The sequence below is a fragment of the Rhincodon typus genome, chromosome 36 (assembly GCF_021869965.1).
Source record: "Rhincodon typus isolate 14 chromosome 36, sRhiTyp1.1, whole genome shotgun sequence".
Lineage (NCBI taxonomy): Eukaryota > Metazoa > Chordata > Chondrichthyes > Orectolobiformes > Rhincodontidae > Rhincodon > Rhincodon typus.
Window position 1 is genome coordinate 277392 of NC_063367.1, and position 19171 is coordinate 296562.

Below are 19171 nucleotides of genomic sequence, written 5' to 3' on the forward strand. Positions count from 1 at the left end.
TCCCATAGCCAAAATCCAGAGTTGTGTGTATGTTTTATCCATTTTTATGCCACACTAGCAACTGAATAACCCTAATGAGGATCTCAAGGTCTGTATGTTACTGGTCTATGATGCTGGGTTATTTGATTCCTAAGCTGTTGAAAACAAGAAGTAAATTATGTTTGAATTTGAATTTGTCTCAGAATTTAAGACTGAGATGAGGCATTTCTGCTGAGGATTGAGAATTATTGGAGCTCCTTGCTGCAGAGTACTATGGGTGCAGTATCCTGCATATATTTAAGGCTGCAGTTATCAATTCTTGATCTGTAGGGGAATCGAAGATTATGGAAAAAAGGCTGGAAACTGGACTTGAGGCACATTGGATTAGTCATGATCCTACTGAATGGCAGAGCCGGGTCAAGGAGCAGAATGACCTGCTCCCGTTCCTGTTTCTTTTCGTTTAATTGTTTAAATATGATAGTAAAATATTTTAGTATCAAACAAAATTACAGTATGTTCTGGTCATTACAAGAATAATTTAAATGAAGTGATGTCTTCTTTATTTTATGACCCAATCGGTGTTACTGGTTATGAAGAACAAACAACTTAATTTTTTGATTTACTTAATGTTGTGATTTCAGTTGACTTTTATACTGGACAAGTTGGATCTTGGCTTGGCTTGGCTTGGCTTGATAGAGCATATCTTTTCTTTTCTAATCAGTCACTGAACATATTCACAATAAGTTCTCAATGTATTTTTCAGAAAATAACAAAGAAAAGCATGAACTGTATTGCACTACACAAGAACTATTGGTGCTTTATCATCAGAAAGAAAGATTAATCTCTATTATCCCAACAATGCCCTTAGAAATGCTCAAATCATCATCAACCATCAATATTATCTTCGTACTGAAGATTCTTGTTCCCCTGTTTATGGCTGTAATTGGTGTCCTTTCAGAAAATAGGTATCCATTCACTAAGTGCTATTTTCTTCAACTAGCATTTCTCCCTGAGATCTTTGAAACAAATTCTTAAATCAGCTCAGTATTCCATAACATTTATTTCCTGAACTTGTGTCTGAAACAGATTTCTACGATGTCTTTCTCTCTGACCCCATAGCCTTCTGCTTCTAGAGTTTACTTCCCACTGACTTCTGTGTAGCCTGATACTACTACTAGCTTGGAAAGTGCCAATAAAGCATTCTGGTTATGGGCTATTTCCTTCTGCATGAACCTGTTTCTGTCTCCTCTCATGTGATAAATGTTTTAACGCCGAAGTCAGCGAACACCTAACTCTTGTTCAAAATTACTTTGACTATTTTGTGAAAATAAAGGATCGGCTCTTCACAGAACCGAAACACTAAATTCATTTTTCTTCTGCTTTAGAACCCAAGCTTTCAAATAACCGTAGTACTGTTGAGCCCCTCTCTGATCTTTCATTTGTTTTTATTTTATTCATTTATCAATTTTGGTTTTGGAGGTGGGTACTGGGAACTGTGAGCTCAAGGTGACTTTTGGACGGCGGGGAACAGCTTGTGGTAAAAGGAAAACGGACAAAACAAAACATTCCTTGAAGAAGGGTCCAGACCCGAAACGTCAGCTTTCCTGCTCCTCTGATTCTGCTTAGCCTGCTGTGTTCATCCAGCTCTACACCTTGTTATCTCAGACAAAACAAGCATTTGTTTATTCAAGAGACCAGGCATGGAAGTTAATCGTGGGTTGGTTTCTGATTGAAAGGTTCTAGAGATGCTTCATCACCAGGGAAGAGCATGATTTTTAAACAGACATCAGAAGTTAGTGATGAATGAGGTCTGTTCCTGGGAATTGGTTCAAGCAAGTCTGCAGAAGACTTTCTGCTAAGCATGTAATGTATGGTAACTGGGACTTCATGGAGGAGATGGTCATCAGACATGTAGTGGTCAGAGTTATAAAGAAACTGCCTTTACCTGAGTGAACTGAACAAAACTTTCAAAAAAGAAATCAAGCAAGAAACCATCATCAATGCTTGTGGAACAATAGAATGGGAAAACCACTTGAGTAATCTAACCAGTTTTGTTTTATTGCTTAACTGTTTGTCTGTCTTTTGTGTGAATGAGGCTGAAAACAAAGGTTAGGGTTTAAAGCGTAGATATCAACTAGATTACTTTGTTTAATGTTACTCTGCTAAAGTTACTATATTGATAAATTAAGACTTGTTTAAGATACAAACCAGTATCTGGAATTGAGTATTCGCAGAGTCTGGAATTAGTTATTCAAAAATCAGGTTAGAAACCATTGGGGTCACTTATGACGGCCTTCGAAGGTTGTAATTTTACTGAATAATGAATGCGGAGGTAGAGGGACTGATTTGGTTCTGCTGTTGTCTCTTTGTCATAAAACTACCTTCATAGTAGTAATTAAAATTCGACAAATCTTTTGAAAGTGTGATTTAATTTGAAACTTGTAGAGAGCATCCATGATAACTGGATTTATTTGTTCCAGGAGTGAAAGTCTGACAGCAGAAAGCCATCCTGTGAAATCAAATTCAACATACAAACTAACTAAATCAAGAAGTGAATCAGACTTGTCTCAGCCTGAATCTGATGAGGAAAGTTGTGCATTTGTAAGTATTTTGGCTGTGAAGGTCATTAGAATGATAATTTTTTAGAAATGCTGCGAAAGGGTTTATTGTGACTTTGATAATCACAGCATGTCTCAAAAGGCTTTATAGCCAATGCAGTAAGTGCTCTCGCTATCATGTTGTATAAAAATGCAGCAGCAAATTGCGTACAGAAAGGTCCAGTAAAAGAGCATGGTGACAATGACCAGATAATCTGTTTTTGTGGTGTTGATTTGAGGAATAAGTATTGACCAGAAATTCCTGCTTTTCTTTAAAGTAGTGCTATTGGATCTTTTGCCTCGACCAAAGGAATAAAAACGGAAAGAACTGTGGATGCAGTAAATCAGGAGCAAAAACAGAAGTTGCTGGAAAAGCTCAGCAAGTCTGGTAGCATCTGTGAATTAAAAATCAGGGTTAATGTTTTGGGGCTGGTAATCCTTCCTCTGAGGAAGGGTCACCGGATCCAAAACGTTAACTCTGATTTTTTTCTTCACAGATGCTGCCAAACCTGCTGAGCTTGTCCAATGACTTCTGTTTTTGACCCTAGGATTAGTTCTGCAACAGCCCTGCAGGGGAACTTGAGCCCACAAATGTCTGACTCAGAAGTGAAAGCAACTTGGGATTACATCAGGGTATGAATCCAATTATGTTTTTGGTTGCAAGATTCCAATATGGCAGATGTTTCACAGTCTTGAAGTTATGAAACTTGTTAATTCCATCCATAAAAGCTAGACTGGTCAAAAACGTACAAGGGGAAAAAGTGTTTTGTGTCGGGGGAAAGTCCTATTGTTGAAGTTAATTGCCAGGATCGTTGAGGAGGGGAGGGGTGATTCTGTCAACACAGCTCCCATTTTTTTGGGTGTCTCATGTGTGGCTCAAGAGTTGGTGCAAGAGGGAGAGTTTTTTTGGTTCCTGATCACTGCGACCATTTTTGGGGAAAGTGGGACAGCCTATACCTGATCCACATTGGGACCAACATCTATGCAGGTAGGTTTGCTAGTGCTGTTGGGAGGAGTTTAAACTGGCCTGGCGGGGGAGGAGACACAGAACATTGATGAAACAGAGATACATCATGGTACAGCAAAGGAAACAAGTCAGAGTGAATTCAGCTATGTTGTGTATCGAGAGAGTCAGGCCAGGCTGGGTGGTTTTTAGTTTAATGCTAGGAGTGTAAGAGGTAAGACTAATGAGTTAATGACATGGATTGACAAATGGAAGTATGATATTGTTGCCATCACAGAAACATGGTTGAGGGAAGGGTAGGACTGGCAAGTCAACATTCTGGCATGTAGGATCTTTCGGCGAGACAGAGGAGGCTGTTAAAAGGGGTGGTGGTGTAGCACTATTAATTAGGGAGTTAATTACTGCAATAAGGAGAAATGTATCATTGAAGGGAATCAAACAAGGCTTTGGGGGTAAAACTTAGCAATGTTGAGAGGGCAGCCATTTCACTGGGAGTGTACTGTAAATTCCAAAGAGTCAGCGAGAAATAGAGGAGCAAGTATGGCAGCACGGTGGTTCAGTGGTTAGCATTGCTGCCTCACAGCGCCAGGGACTCGGGTTCGATTCCACCGTCAAGCGACTGTCTGTGTGGAGTTTGCACGTTCTCCCCGTGTCTGCGTGGGTTTCCTCCGGGTACTCCGGTTACCTCCCACGGTCTAAAGATGTGCAGGTTAGGTGGATTGGCCATGCTAAAATTGACGATAGTGTTCAGGGATTTGTAGCTTAGGTGGGTTATGGGGAGATGGGTCTGGGTGGGATGATGCAAGGGTCAGTGTGGACTTGATGGGCCCAAGGGCCTGTTCCCACACTTAGGGATTCTGATTCCAAGTAGGTAGACAGTTCACAAAGGAGTAGAAGAGTAATAATCAGGTAAATATATGAGGGAATTTCAACTTTCCCAATTTAAACTGGTATGGTCGTAGTATTAAGGGTTTTGACGGGGAGGATTCCTTGAAATGTAACCAGGAAAGATTTTTGCATCAATGTGTAGAAGGCCGAAAAAGGGATGGCACAGTGCTGGATCTGGTTTTGGGGAAAGAAGCTGGACAAATGTTCGGTGTTGTAGTGGGGAACATTTTAGCAATAGCAAACATAGCGCAGTATTGGTTCAAATTCCTTGCAGACAAGGAAAAAGATGTCTTCAGATTGGGGGAAAGCAGATTTTATTCAAAGAAAAGCAGGATCTAGCCACAGTTGATTGGGAACAGCTTGTGGTTAAGTCTACAGCAAAGCAGTGGGGGGGACATTCAAAAGAACCTTGGGAGAGGACAGATCCAACCTGTTTCCTTAAAAGGGAAATAAAGGAGCAGTGAGTTCAAAGAACCCTGGATATCTAGGACAATTCAGGACTGGATGAGGAAGAAGCCGTGGGCTTTTAGCACGTCCAAAGGGAGCAATTTAGCTGTAACCCTAGGGGAATACAGGAAGTGTAGGAGAGAACTTAGGAAAGCAGTTAGAAGAGCAGAAAGGAGGCATGAAAAAGGACTTTGAAACATTATTATGGAGAATCCTAAAATATTTTACAAATACATTGAAGGGAAGAGGCTAACCATGGAAAGAGTAGCACTCATTAGGGACTAAGGTTTCACCTGTGTGTGAAACTGCAGGACATTGGTGGTTAAATGAGTACTTCTCTTCAGTTTTCACTCTGGAAAAAGAAACCGTAGGTACAGAATTCAGGCAAAGGGACTGTGAGGAACTTGTGCAATTTGACATAGAAAATGGGGAGGTATTGGAGGCTCTGTCAAGTTTAAAAACGAACAATCCCGTGGCCTGGATGAATTGCATCCCAGGCTGCTGTGGGAGGTGGAACAGGAAATTGCAGGTGCTCTGATGCAATTTTTTAATTCCTCTCTGGCCACAGGGGAAGTGCCAGAGAACAGGAGGATCTGGTTCCACTTTTCAAGAAGGGTGGTAGAGATGAACCAGGAAATTACAGACTGCTCAGTCTCATATCAGTGGTACGGAAACTGTTGGAGAAAATTCTGAAGGACTGAATTAATACTCATTTGGAAAGGCATGGGTTAATTAGGGATCGTAAGCTTTGTCAGAGGGAGGTCATGCCTAACAAATTTAGAATTTTTTGAAAATGTGATCAAGTGTATGGATGAGGAAAGCTCGGTTGATGTAGTTTAGCAACGCTTTTAACAAGGTCCCAGATGGAGGACTGATTGAGAAGGTTAAAGCACAAAGAATTGAAGGAAACTTGGTTAGAATCTTGGATCAGAAACTGACTCAGTAGTAGGACACAAAGGGTAGTGGTAGAAGTCTGTTCGAGTGACTGGAGGCTGGTGTCCAGTGGTGTACAAGGATCAGTATTGGGACCCTTGTTGCTTATATACATAAATGATATCAATGAACATGTGGGGGAAATGTTAAGCAGGTTTACAGAAGAGCCAAGATTGGTAGAGTGGCCAACAGCAGAAAATTATAGAATCCCTACAGTGTGGAAACAGGCCATTCGGCCCACCGAGTCCACACCAACACTCCATTGAGCATCCTACTCAGACCACCACCTGACCCCTACCCTATCCCTGTAACCCTGCATTTTCCATGGTTAATTCACCTAGCCTGCGTATACCTGGACGCTGTGGGCAATTTAGCATGGCCAATCCACCTAACCTGCACATCTTTGGACTTTGGGAGGAAACTGAACCACCGGCAGGAAATCCATGCAGACACCAGGAGAATGTGCAAACTCCACACAGTCGTCTGAGGGTGGAATTGAGCCTGGGTCCCTGGCGCTGTGAGGCAACTGATGGCTGTAGGTTACAGGACAATATAGAGATGTTGGTCAGATGGGATCTCCATTGGGAGATGGTATTTAAACCTGTTAAGTGCAAGGTGACGTACTTTGGAATAAGGATCAAGGTAAGGGAGTATTTAATGAGTAACAGAGGGATCTTGGGGTAATTATTCATGGGTCCCTGAAGTTGGCAGAGCATGTGATCAGTATAGTTAAAAGGCATATGGGAGACTTGCTTTCATCAGTTGTGGAATAGAATATAAGAGCAAGGAGGTAATGTTGCAGTTGTACAGAGCACTGGTTAGGTCACAACTGGAGTACTGTGTCCAGGTCTGGTGCAGGAAGAATGTGCTAGCACTGGAGGGATTACAGAGGTGGTTCAACAGGATGTTGCCTGCAGTGGAGCTGAGAGACTAGATAGGCTTGGATTATTTTCTTCAGAGCAGAGAAGATTGAGGTGTATAAGATTATGAAAGGACAATATTTTTGTTGCTGGAAAAGCTCAGCACGTCTGGCAGCATCTGTGAAGGAAAAATCAGAGTTAATGTTTTGGGTCTGGTGACCCTTCGTCAGAACTGAACAGACCATAAGACATAGGAGCAGAAATTAGGCCATTCGGCCCCTCGAGTCTGCTCTGCCATTCAATCATGACTGGTAAGTTCCTCAACCTTGTTCTGCTGCTTTCTCCCCGTAACCCCTGATCCCCTTGATAATCCAGAACCGATCTATCTCCATCTTAAATGTACTCAATGACCTGTCCTCGACAGCTTTCTGTAGCAGTGAATTCCATAGATTCACCGCTCTCTCTGGGTGAAGAAGTTTCTCCTTATCTCGCTCCAAAAGGACTTCCCTTTACTCTAAGACTGTGCGCTCGGGACCTAGATTCTCCTACCAATGAAAGCATTTTCCCAACATCCATTTTGTCCAGGCCATTCAGTATTCGGAAAGTTTCAATTAGATCCCCCCTCATCCTTCTAAACTCCAATGAATATAGTCCCAGAGTCTTCAAATGTTCCTCATATGTTAAGCTTTCCATTCCTGGGACCATTCTCATGAGCCTCTTCTGAACCCGCTCCAGAACCAGTACATCCTCCTTGAGATATGGGGCCCAAAACGGCACACAATACTCCAAATGTGGCCTGACCAGAGCCTTATAAAGCCGCAGTAGTACATCTCTGCTTTTATATTCAAGTTCTTTCAAAATAAATGCCAACATTGCATTTGCCTTCCTGACTACTAACTCAACCTGCAAGTTTACCTTGAGAGAATCCTGGACTCGAGCTCCCAAGTCTCTCTGCACTTCAGACTTCTGAATTTTCTCCCCATTTAGAAAATAGTTCATGCTTTTATTCTTCTTAACAAAGTGCATGACCTCACACTTTCCCACGTGTCCTCCATTTGCCACTTCTTTACCCACTGTCTTAACCTGTCCAAATTGTTCTGAAGCCTCGCCACCACCTCAATACTATGTGTCCCCCCACCTATCTTTGTATCGTCTGCAAACTTGGCCAGAATGCCCACTGTTCCTTCATCTAGATCATTAATGTACAAAGTGAAAAGTTGTGGTCCCAGCACTGACCCTTGCCGAACACCACTTATCACCGCCTGCCATCCTGAGAAAGACCCCTTTATCCCCACTCTCTGCTTTCTGCCAGACAGCCAATCTTCTATCCATGCTAGCACCTTACCTCTAACACCATGGGCTGTGACCTCACTCAGCAGCCTCCTGAAGTCCAGGTAGATAACATCCATTGGCTCTCCTTGGTCTACCCTGCTCATTACTTCCTCAAAGAATTCTAGCAGGTTTGCCAGGCATGACCTCCCCTTGATGAAACCATGCTGACTTTGCCCTATTTTACTATTCACTTCCAAATATTCAGAAGTCTCATCCTTTACGATGGACTCCAAAATCTTACCTACAACCGAGGTTAGGCTAAGAGGCCTATAATTTTCCGTCTTTTGCCTTACTCCCTTTTTAAACAGGGCTGTCATGTTAGCGATTTTCCAGTCCTCTGGGACCCTCCCTGACTCTAGCGATTCCTGAAAGATCACCACTAACACTTCCACCATCTCTTCAGCTATCTCCTTTAGAACTCTGGGGTGTAGTCCATCTGGTCCAGGTGATTTGTCCACCTTCAGGCCGATCAGTTTTACTAGCACCTTTTCCTTGGTGATGGCCACCATACTCAGCTCTGTCCCCTGACTCTCTTGAATTTTTTGGGATATTACTCGTGTCTTCCACCGTGATGACTGACGTGAAGTAATTATCCAGTTCCTCAGCCATTTCCTTGTTCCCCACTACTGTCTTTCCACCGTCATTTTCCGGTGGCCCAATGTCCACTTTTGCCTCTCTTTTGCCCTTTATATACCTAAAGAAACTGTTACAGACTTCATTTCTATTACTGGCTAGCTTACCCTCCTATTTAATCTTCTCCCTCCTTATTTCTTTTTTGTTACCCTCTGTTGGTCTTTGTCACCTTCCCAGTCCTCTGGTTTTGCACTGCCCTTCGCCACATTATATGCTTGCTCTTTTGCTTTTATGCTATCCCTGACTTCGTTAGTCAGCCATGGTTGCCTCATCCGCTCCCCCCCGCCCATACCATGCTTCTTTTTCCTAGGGATGAATTTTTGCTGCGTCTCCTGAATTACTCCCAGAAACTCTTGCCATTGCTGTTCCATTGTCTTTCCTGCTAGGGTCCCCTTCCAGTCAATTCTGTCCAGCTCCTCCCTCATACCTCTGTAGTCGCCCTTTATTCAGCTGTAATACCGTTACCTCTGATTCTATCTTCTCCTTCTCAAATTGCAGAGTAAATTCAATCATATTATGATCACTGCCTCCTAAGGGTTCCTTTACCTTAAGCTCCCTTATCAAGTCTGCCTCATTGCAGAACCCTAAATCCAGTATTGCTTGTTCCCTGTGGACTCCACCACGAGCTGTTCCAAAAAGCCATCTCGTAGAAATTCCACAAACTCCTTTTCATGCAATCCACTATCAATATGAATTTCCCAGTCCACCTGCATATTGAAATCCCCCATGATCACTGTGACTTTGCCTTTCTTTCTATCTCCTGGTGTATCTTGCGCCCCAGCTCCTGACTACTGTTTGGAGGCCTGTACACAACCCCAACTATGGTTTTTTAACTTGTTGCGGTTCCTCAATTCTACCCACACAGATTTTACACCATCTGACCCTACATTGTTTCTTCCTGTTGATTTAATTTCATTTCTCACTAATAAGGCAACCCCACACCCTCCGCCCACCTGCCTATCTTTTCAATAGGATGTATATCCTTGGATATTCAGTTCCCAGTCCTGATCCCCTTGCAGCCACGTCTCCTTGATGCCTACCATGTCATACCTGCCAGTTTTGATCTGCGCCATAAGCTCATTTACCATATTCCTTCTACTGTGTGCATTCAGATATAACACCTTCAGTCCTGTATTAACCCTCCCTCTTCTCATTTTCATTCGTTTTTCCAGTGTTTGATTACTAGCCTTTTCCAAACACTTTGTCCTATTTGTGTCTGTGTTGGAGATGTTAATAACCTCTCCTGAATTCCCCTTCCCTGTCATTTCCTCCATGTTGTTCCACTTAGTTGAATCCACCACTACTGATGTTAACGTGCTGCTTTGTTTCCCACTGGAGCAAGTTGCACCCCCCCCCCCCCCGCTCTCCGCAACTTTCTAGTTTAAAGTCCTGTTGACCAGCCTATTTACCTTTTTTGCTAGAACATTGGTCCCAGCTCGATTCAGGTGGAGACCGTCCCAACGGTACAGATCCCTCCTGTTCCAATACTGACGCCAGTGCTCCATGGAAAGGAACCCCTCTTTCCCGCACCACTCTGAGCCACGTGTTTACTTTCCTTATTCGCATGTCCCTATACCAATTAGCACATGGCTCAGGCAGTAATCCGGAGATTATAACCCTTGAGGATATGTTCTTTAATTTGGTTCCTAGCTCCTGATAATCTCTGAACAGGTCCTCTTTCCGAGTCTTGCCTATGTTGTTTGTTCCAGCGTGGACCACAACAACTGAATCCTACCCCTCCTGCTCCAATATTCTTTCAAGCCAGTTAGAGATATCCCTTACCCTGGCACCGGGCAGGCAACACACCATGCAGGACTCTCGATCTTGCTTACAAAAGGATACTGTCCTTTTAATTATAGAATCCTGTACAATTACCGCTTATCTTTTTGCTCCCCCCTCTTGAATGGCCTCCCGTACCACGGTGCAGTGGTAAGTTGGCTCATCCTCCCTGCAGAATAGAGAGCAGTTGTTCCTCTTGGTTGAGGGCTCAATCACGAGCAGGCATAGTTTTAGGATAGGGCGATTCAGAGGGGATTTGGTTTAAAAGAAACTTTTTCACTCAGCGTATGTTGGGAATCTGGAATGCATTGCCTGGGAAGGTAATGGAAGCTGGAAAACTTAAACCTTTAAAAATTATTTGGATGAGCACTTGAGATATCATAACATTTAGGAACATAGGATTAGCGCACCTTCAGTGGTAGTTTTGTTGGTGCAGATTTGATGGGTCGAAGGGCCTTTTCTGTGCTGTATGAATCTGTGAAATATATTTTCACATTTCCAGTGGGACGTTTCAGGTTGCCGTCTCTCAAAATGGCATCCATGTGTGACTCTGGGTAGCATACAGATCAGCCAGACCATGATGGTATCACTGTATAACATTGATGGTTAGTCACCACTGCATTTTGAAATGGCCATGCCTGGTCTCAACCTTGTACAGTTGAATGCCTATTAGCATGGAAGGCCTCCAGCTAGCACTCTAATAGCTTCATTAAATGCTTATAAATTAGTCTCTGGATTATTTCTTCTGGCTGCTGGTACAGTTGTGTACTTTTTGTTTTAGATCTCATAAACTTGTTCAAAGTTTTGGCACTCTACTAGGTGTGGAATGGCATATTGTGCTGAAAGAAGTTACTTCCAGACATAATTGGGCTGATAGGTTTTTCCTTGGCATACGAACATGACTAGGAGAATATAGGAATCCAAGCAGGGCAAACTGCTGGAATGAGGAGGAACCAGGGTATTTAGCAAGATTCAGCTCCACCAAGGTCTTTAGTAAACCTCTCCACCTCAACATTCCTATAGACCAATGCATAAAACCTATTTCTTTTGCTAAAGACGATGTAGCTGAAATGTACAAACTGCTGAATCCATAACACCAATCTCAAATCCGGGTAAGGGTAACAGCCTTTGGCTTTCAATCTTTAGACCTCTGGCTGTAGTCAGGAGCTCTTGTACACATGTACTGCAAGCTTTCAAAGAGGCCTACAAACCTACATCAGGGCTAAACCTTGTGGAATTTTAAACAGCAAATGTGTTGTATCTGTAACTTTATACTGGAGTATCTGCTGGTTTTTACACTGAATCAGGAATAAATGTGTTCCATTATCGAAAGCCAGTTATTGAAGGTTAGTAGAAGAACCAATATGATTTTGTGGAAAGGAAATTATGTTTGACAAACTTGCTGGAGTTGTTTTGAAGGTTTAACAAGCAGAGTTAATGTTAGTAATGTATTTGGATTTCCAAAAGTCATCTGGTAAAGTGCCACCTAAATGTTTGTTGTACAAGATACGAGCTCATTTTTTTTAATCATTCACGGGACGAGGGTGGCACTGCATGGACCAGCATTTATTGCCTATCCCTAACTGCCTAGAAGGCAGTTAAGAGTCAACCACATCGCTGGGTTCTGGAGTCACATGTAAGCCAGACCAGGTAAGGATCGCAGTTTCCTTCCCTAAAGGACATTAGTGAACCAGATGGGATTTTCCTGACAATCGACAATGGATTCACAGTCATCATTAGATTGTTAATTCCAGATATTTATTGAATTCAAATTCCACCATCTGCTGTGGTGGAATTTGAACCCAGGTCTCTGGATTAACAGTCCAGCGATAATACCACTAGTCCATTGCCTCCCTCACGGTATCGGAGGTAATGATTTATCACAGATCGAGGATTGGATGAGACACAAGACATAGAGTTGGCGTTAATGTGTTGTTCCAAAGACTTGCATCTTTCTAAAATGTCTATATTAATGTCTTGGAAGATGGGACAAAGTGTAATGTATCCAAATTTGCTTAAGGTACAAGAACAGGTGTGAGGGCATGTTGTCAAAAAAATTGACAGATGGATTTTAATGGAGGCAAGTATAAAGTCATGGCACGAGGAACAATCAAAAAGCAAACCATCATTTAAATGGAGAGACACTCCAAAAAGTGCAGTTCAAATGGATCTGGGTGTTCATGTGTATGAAACACAAATCATTAACGTGCAAGTACGTGCAAATAATTAAGGCAGTGAATGGAATTTTGGCCTTTATTGCTCCGGGGCTGGAGTTTAAAAGTCTTAAAGTCTTGTTACGACTATGAGAGTTGGTGACACTGCATCTGGGCTACTGTATGCAGTTTTGGTCCACATTTTATAAAAAAGTGACGGTGTATTAGCATTGGAGGCAGTTCAAAGTAGATTAACTGAACTGATCCTCGGAGTGAAGGTGACCTATCAGAATGGCTAAACATCAGGGTTTAAAATAAGATTATTGAGACATACAAGATTCTGAGAGTGGCTTGACAGGGTAGATGCTGAGAAGAATTCCATCAACAGGAGAATCTTGAACTATGGGACACGGGTTACAGAATAACGGGACACTCATTTAAAACTGAAATGCAGATAAATTTCAGATCATTGAAAGTGTTTAAAGAGGAGTAGGTAGATTTTTGGAATATCAGTGAGTTGAAGTCTGTGAGATGAAAAGAAAAGTGCTGGAGATCTCAGCGGGTCAGGAAGCATCTGTGAAAGAAAAGCAAGCTAACATTTCGCGTCTAGATGACTCCTCAGCAGAGCCTGCATTCTCTCCGTGGATGCTGCCTGACCACTATGATCTCCAGCACTTTTTGTTTCAGTTCAAATTCTCACACCTACAGTAATTTGCTCCTGCATTGAGATCTGTGAGGAGCTAGCATGAAAGACTAGTTGTGGCCTGAGGCAAATCAGCCACGATCTTGCAGAATACTGGAGCCTCAAGAAGCTGAAATGCTTACTCCTGCCCCTGTTTCTCTTGTTCTTATTAATGGGGTATTTGAAGCAGTGAATGCCCCAGCACATGTAGATGCTACTCGCTGACTTTTGAAATTCAGCAAGGTTTAATGCCTTTCTACTTGTTTCTGCTGAAACGCCAGTTTAATTATTCAGTTGATTGACTTAGTGCAGCGTTGTGCAAGAGTTACGAGCCAGAGCCCAAGATTTGAGAAAAATTATATCTAACTGCAGTCAGGTCAGTTTTTGATGGGTTTTGGCAGGGCTTTCGATGAACCAGTATTAATTTTTCTGGAGATTAACTTCTTTTAATTCTTGTTAATATTAGGTCAAAAATCACACAATACACAAGCTTTTGGAGCGTTGCCCCTTCCTCAGGTGTAATGCTCTGAAAGTTTGTGTGTTCAAATAAACCTGTTGGGCTATAACTTGATGTCGTGTGATTTTTCACCTTGTCCAACCTAGTCCAACACTACCACTTCACATCATGTTAATATTAGAAGTTATGTTGACTGATATTTTCCCTGCAGAAGTGTGAACTTTGTTTTTTCAAGTTATTTTAAATTTCCTTTCCCCCTATCATGCGTCATGCACTGATGTCAAGCAAGTGGGCAGATAGATCAGAATTTAGCTGATATTGTTCATTGAGAAATGAGTGAGATTTGTGACTTAATGTATTACCTCAGTCTGAGGAGATATTCAACCTCAGCTTAGTACTGTCCAACTTTGCAGTTGAGAATAAAATACTGACAAGTTGCAAAAAGAGAAGATCTGCTATGATCACACTTGTTATGGTATACCATAGACACTTGGTAATTTCCTTTTATGATTAGGCTGTAAGACTGGACTAAATAGAACGGTGTGATTTCAAAGTTTTGGTGAAATTAACTTTAACTAATGGAATTAAGAAAGGGGTATCATGTTTGACAAACTGTGGAGGATTTATGAGGACAAAGGTAGTAGAATAGATGAGGGAGCATCATTGGATGTGGTGTATTTGTATTTTCAGAAAGATCTTACAAATCTTATGTGAGCGGTTAGTGTGCAAAATCAAAGCACATTGGATTGGTGGTAATACACTACCAGAGTGTTATAAAGGATGTACAAGCAAACCATTTAGAAATGCAAGATACAATCAAGCAGTTGTCATCACCTCATGAAGGGGAAGATGTACCTGACAAATGTATTACAGTTCTGAGGAGCTAACAAACAGAATAGATAAGGGAGAACCAACATCACACAGAAATAAGTGGGAAAGCAAGTAGTGAGGATGACGCATGGATTTTATAGAGGGATATAGACAGGTTAAGTGAGTAAGCAAAAAATTGGAAGATGGAACAAATTATTGGAATATGCAAGGTTATGCATTTTGGCAGAAAGAGTGGAAGAGCTGAATATTATTTAAAGAAAGAAAGACTTCAGAGAGCTGCAGCACAGAGGGATTTGGGATCCTTGTATATGAATTGCAAAAAACTAGCATTCAAGTTCAGTGGGTAATAGGGAAGACAAATGCACGGTTGGTTTTTTTTATTTGAAAGGGTATGGACTATAAAAATAGGGAGATCTTGCAAAAAGGGAAGGCAGTAATCAGACCTGGAATGCTGAGAACAGTTTTGGTCACCTTTTATGTAAGGAATGATATGACATTGGGGCAGTCAGAGAAAATTCACTCGGTTGATTAGAATAAGGAGGGATTTTCTGATAAGAGATTGATCAGGTTAGGCATGTACTTGGAGTGAAAAGAGAGTAGTCCTTATTAAGCATACAGCTGCATTTAAAGTATAGAAAATTTGTGAGACTCCAGAATTGTATTGGGCAGCACGGTGGCTCAGTGGTTAGCACTGCTGCCTCACAGCGCCAGGGGCCCAGGTTTGATTCCAGCCTTGGGTGACTGTGTGGAGTTTGCACATTCTCCCCGTGCCTGTTTGGGTTTCCTTTGGGTGCTTCGGTTTCCTCCCACAGTCCAAAGATGCCCAGGTTAGGTAGATTGGCCATACTAAATTGCCCTTAGTGTCCAGGGGTGTGTAAGTTGGGTGGATTAGCCATGGGAAATGCAGGGTTATAGGGTAGGGGTCTAGGTGGGATGCTGTTCAGAGGGGCGGTATGGACTTGATAGACGGAATAGCCTGCTTCCACACTGTAGGGATTCTGTGAATTAGGAAAACAGATTTTGTGTAGTCACTGTTTTTGGATGGCAACATTAGTAATAAATTTGAAGCAAACAATACTGTGATTGTATTGAGTTAGTATGCAATTAAAACCAAAATTAAAGATTAACATTTTAATCGGCTTAGTTAAGATTTTAATTACCAATCACTTAGTCAGCACTTATGTTTGTGCATCAAAATGGACAATTAGCTCTGACAATTATAATATTTTTCAGTGGTTCCTTGAATTTAGCCATTCGGACATGAGTAAACTCAAAAGTAATGGTCAGAAGCTAAAAGATATATTTGTTGGTAACCTCTATTTTTAAACTGAAATAAAATTTGCCTTTTTGGTTGTTAATGACTTGTGCATTTAATTTATTGTTCGATTTTATTTTTAAAAGAACTCCAGAAGACACGTAGATGTGGACTTAGATTTAGCATCAGCTCAGAGAAAACGAGGTAAGCCTTGTGTAGATCTCTGCTGCTTTTGAAATTTAGATGTGAATGTAATGCTGAAACGGGCTGTTGTGGAAAATGTATCAATTTTTAACCAGAACTGGCATTGTTTATTTCTGTTAATTTTTCTAAGCATTGTTGTAAAGTTTTAGTTTTATAATCTTAATTTTTAAATTTTGGTGCCAGACATGAAGCAATTGGAGGATTTTTCTCCTATTCCATGGTTAATTTCAAACATACGTTTTATTCAAACTTGCAGCAAATGTACCAGTACCGTCATCTGCCTTGACTCTGCATATCTGTGTCCAACAATAGGTTTGTTTTTGGGGAAAAACAGGAAATTAGAGGATTTACTTTGTGCATAATGTGAAAGAGTAATGTAAACTGGTAAACACCTCACTGCAGTAAAGCTTAAATTTAGGTCAACGATATTTTCATATATCTTAAAATTATTTGATGCATTATATTAGCTAAGCAAGAATAATCAGTATAAAATTTGTCTGAGGAAAAATTTGTCTGCTTTGTATGGCAGTAACATTTCTCCAGTTAGATTGAACTGTTTGTGTGCAATCTTCTAATGGCTGAACAGACTTTCTTATGGCTATATAATGCCCAAAGCACTCAGCTGCTTCACACACAAACTTTCCAAGCATGTGTTGTATCAAATGTCTCCTTTTGTCTTCTGATTTTATGTGGTAGTGTGTTTACTCCTTGTTGGCCAGTTGAGTCCCAGAAACAAGAGGAGCTACAAGCAAGTAAATGATGGCATGTTTAACCTTTTTAAAGCTTTAAGCTTGCCTATATATATATATTACGCCATGTACGGTATACACTGTCCCTTAATCATAGCAGCATTGGTTTGTCCCATCTGTTATGCACCATAATTGTGAGACCAGTAGGTTGGATGGATTTTTATGGCGGTGCTGCTTTGCCTCAGCAGAAAGTCACAGCTTAAGCAATGTAATGACTACATGTTACAGTTATTGTTTACCTGTATCAGTATACAAACCAGTTTTAATTCTGGAAGTTCCCTTGTGTTTTGTTTAGGTTTGCTATGTGCTTATACAACAGTGCTTCCCAAAAAAATATGTCAGCTAGGAATCTTCAAGACTGGCACAGATGGCCAATAATTCCCATTTTCTCCCTACTATCATGTTATTGCAATAAAAGAAGTAAGATTCTGGCAGTCTTTTTATTTTAATTTGCTTTTTGCATGACTTTTTTTTTTGGTCTGCTTGTTATGGTATAAATTGACGAGAGCATTAAAGATTTTGATTGTATTTGTTCATGAAGACTTCTGTATGAACTTAGTCTTATTTCTATCATTTCATACTCCACAGGACCTCCTTATAGCCCAACAGATTCACTGAGAGCCACTTGGGCACGGCTGAAACACAGCAGAGATTGGCTCTACGGTTCTTCCCACTTGTACAATGCTTCTGATTTTGATTTGAATCAGTCTCTTGGAATCCATGCATTCATCGAAAACATTGTTAGTTTTGTGAGTGGAGGTGTAGGAACTTCCCCAGGTTTTAAAGAATCTGAAGAAAACATGGCTTCCAATCCTCAGGCCATCATCATTGCCATGGAACAGCAACAGCTCAGGTCTGAGGTAAGCAGTGGGTTTCCTTGATATATACAGCCTAATCAACCACAGGACAGAAGGTTATACTTTTAAAGTCTCATGTCAAACAGTAGAGGCTAATGATAGCTAAATTTAATTAACTGTGAAGAATCTTTTGGACAATTTTCTGTTCTTGATGTACATGTTGGATAGTGAAGTTGGAGGAACCTTCAAAATCTTCAAAAACAAAGTTGCTGGAAAAGCTCAGCAGGTCCAGCAGCATCTGTGAAGGAATAAACAGAGTTAACGTTTCTGGTCCGGTGACCCTTCCTCAGAACCCAGTTCTGAGGAAGGGTCACCGGACCTGAAACGTTAACTCTTTTTTTTCCCTCACAGATGCTGCCATACCTGCTGAACTTTTCCAGCAACTTTGTTTTTGTTCCTGATTTACAGCGTCCTCAGTTCTTTCGTTTTTTATTCAGAAACAGATTGTCTCGCATGCAACTCCTGTAGCAGGCAGAGAACCTCCAGCTTTTTGCTGTAACGAAGAGGTAGAAAAATAGCTTTCACTTCTTCAAGACCCCAACAGCAACTGCCGAAAGCTAAACTAAAAATCCTAGTTCTGAGAGTGGGAGCTTGAACATACGCATTCAGGCTGCTTCTATCGTTCCAACTTGTTTAAAAAAAATACCCAAGGCTTCACAAGTTGTTTATCTTCTCCTGGATTGTTCAGCCTCTGACCCCCAATCTCTTTCTCTCAAAGAAACCAGGACAAAACACACCTCTTAAAGCCACAGTCGGAAGATGACCAACAATGCATCTACTATTTCTTTCCTTTCCACATGTACTGTCAAGTTCTCTAAGAATCTTTCAGTAAGGTCATCTCTAATTCTTCTATATTCCAGCAAGGACAGGTCCAACCTCCTCAGCCTCTTGTCATAAAACAGTCCCTCCAGATATACTGGCATTGGAGGCGGACCACAGTGGAGAAATTGAGTAGACTGGGCTTGTATAGTGAGAGAGGTAGCTGGACAAGTCATAGAGACATAAAGTCATACAGCACAGAAGCTCCCTTTCAACTCATCAAGTCTGCACTCATCCCACTTTCCAACACTTGGCCTATAGCCTTGACATAGTTATGACATTTCAAGTGCTCATCCAGGTACTTATTAAAGACTTCCCACCTCTATAACCCTCCTTGCCTTGACCCAAATGGGTCATCAGGTAGGGAGTTTCTGGGTGGCTTGATGTGGGCCACGTGAGTTTGGGGTGGTGGGAGGGTGGGGAGATAGCTGTTCCTGGTTTGGTTGGGTTGGATCAGCATTAGGCAATTTGTACCAGCAGAGTCCTCGGCCTCTGACCTGTAGGCACAGTTCTGTGGTTCACCCAGTTGAGTTTTTGATCAATGCTAATGCAAGAATGTTGATGGTGGAGGATTTAGGAATGCCATTGAATGTCAAGGAGAGGTGGTTAAACTCTTGCTTTGATTGTCATGGTCATTGCCTGGCACTAGCTTGAATGTTTTTTGTCACTTAGCAGTGTAAACCTGAATTTTGATCTAGTCCTGCTGCACGTGGACAATACCGCTTCAGAGTTAGGAATGGGATCAAACACTA

At 41.5% G+C, this 19171-nt stretch overlaps 1 protein-coding gene across 1 annotated transcript in view; it reads left to right on the forward strand.

Annotated features, from left to right (window-relative positions):
* herc1 (HECT and RLD domain containing E3 ubiquitin protein ligase family member 1) overlaps positions 1–19171 on the forward strand; it is a 333814-nt gene that overhangs the window by 93624 nt on the left and 221019 nt on the right. The window contains exons 23-26 of the mRNA XM_048617017.1: positions 743–944; positions 2460–2580; positions 15937–15994; positions 17332–17603. Coding sequence (XP_048472974.1) covers positions 743–944; positions 2460–2580; positions 15937–15994; positions 17332–17603 — 653 coding nt within the window. The remainder of the gene's footprint in view (positions 1–742; positions 945–2459; positions 2581–15936; positions 15995–17331; positions 17604–19171) is intronic.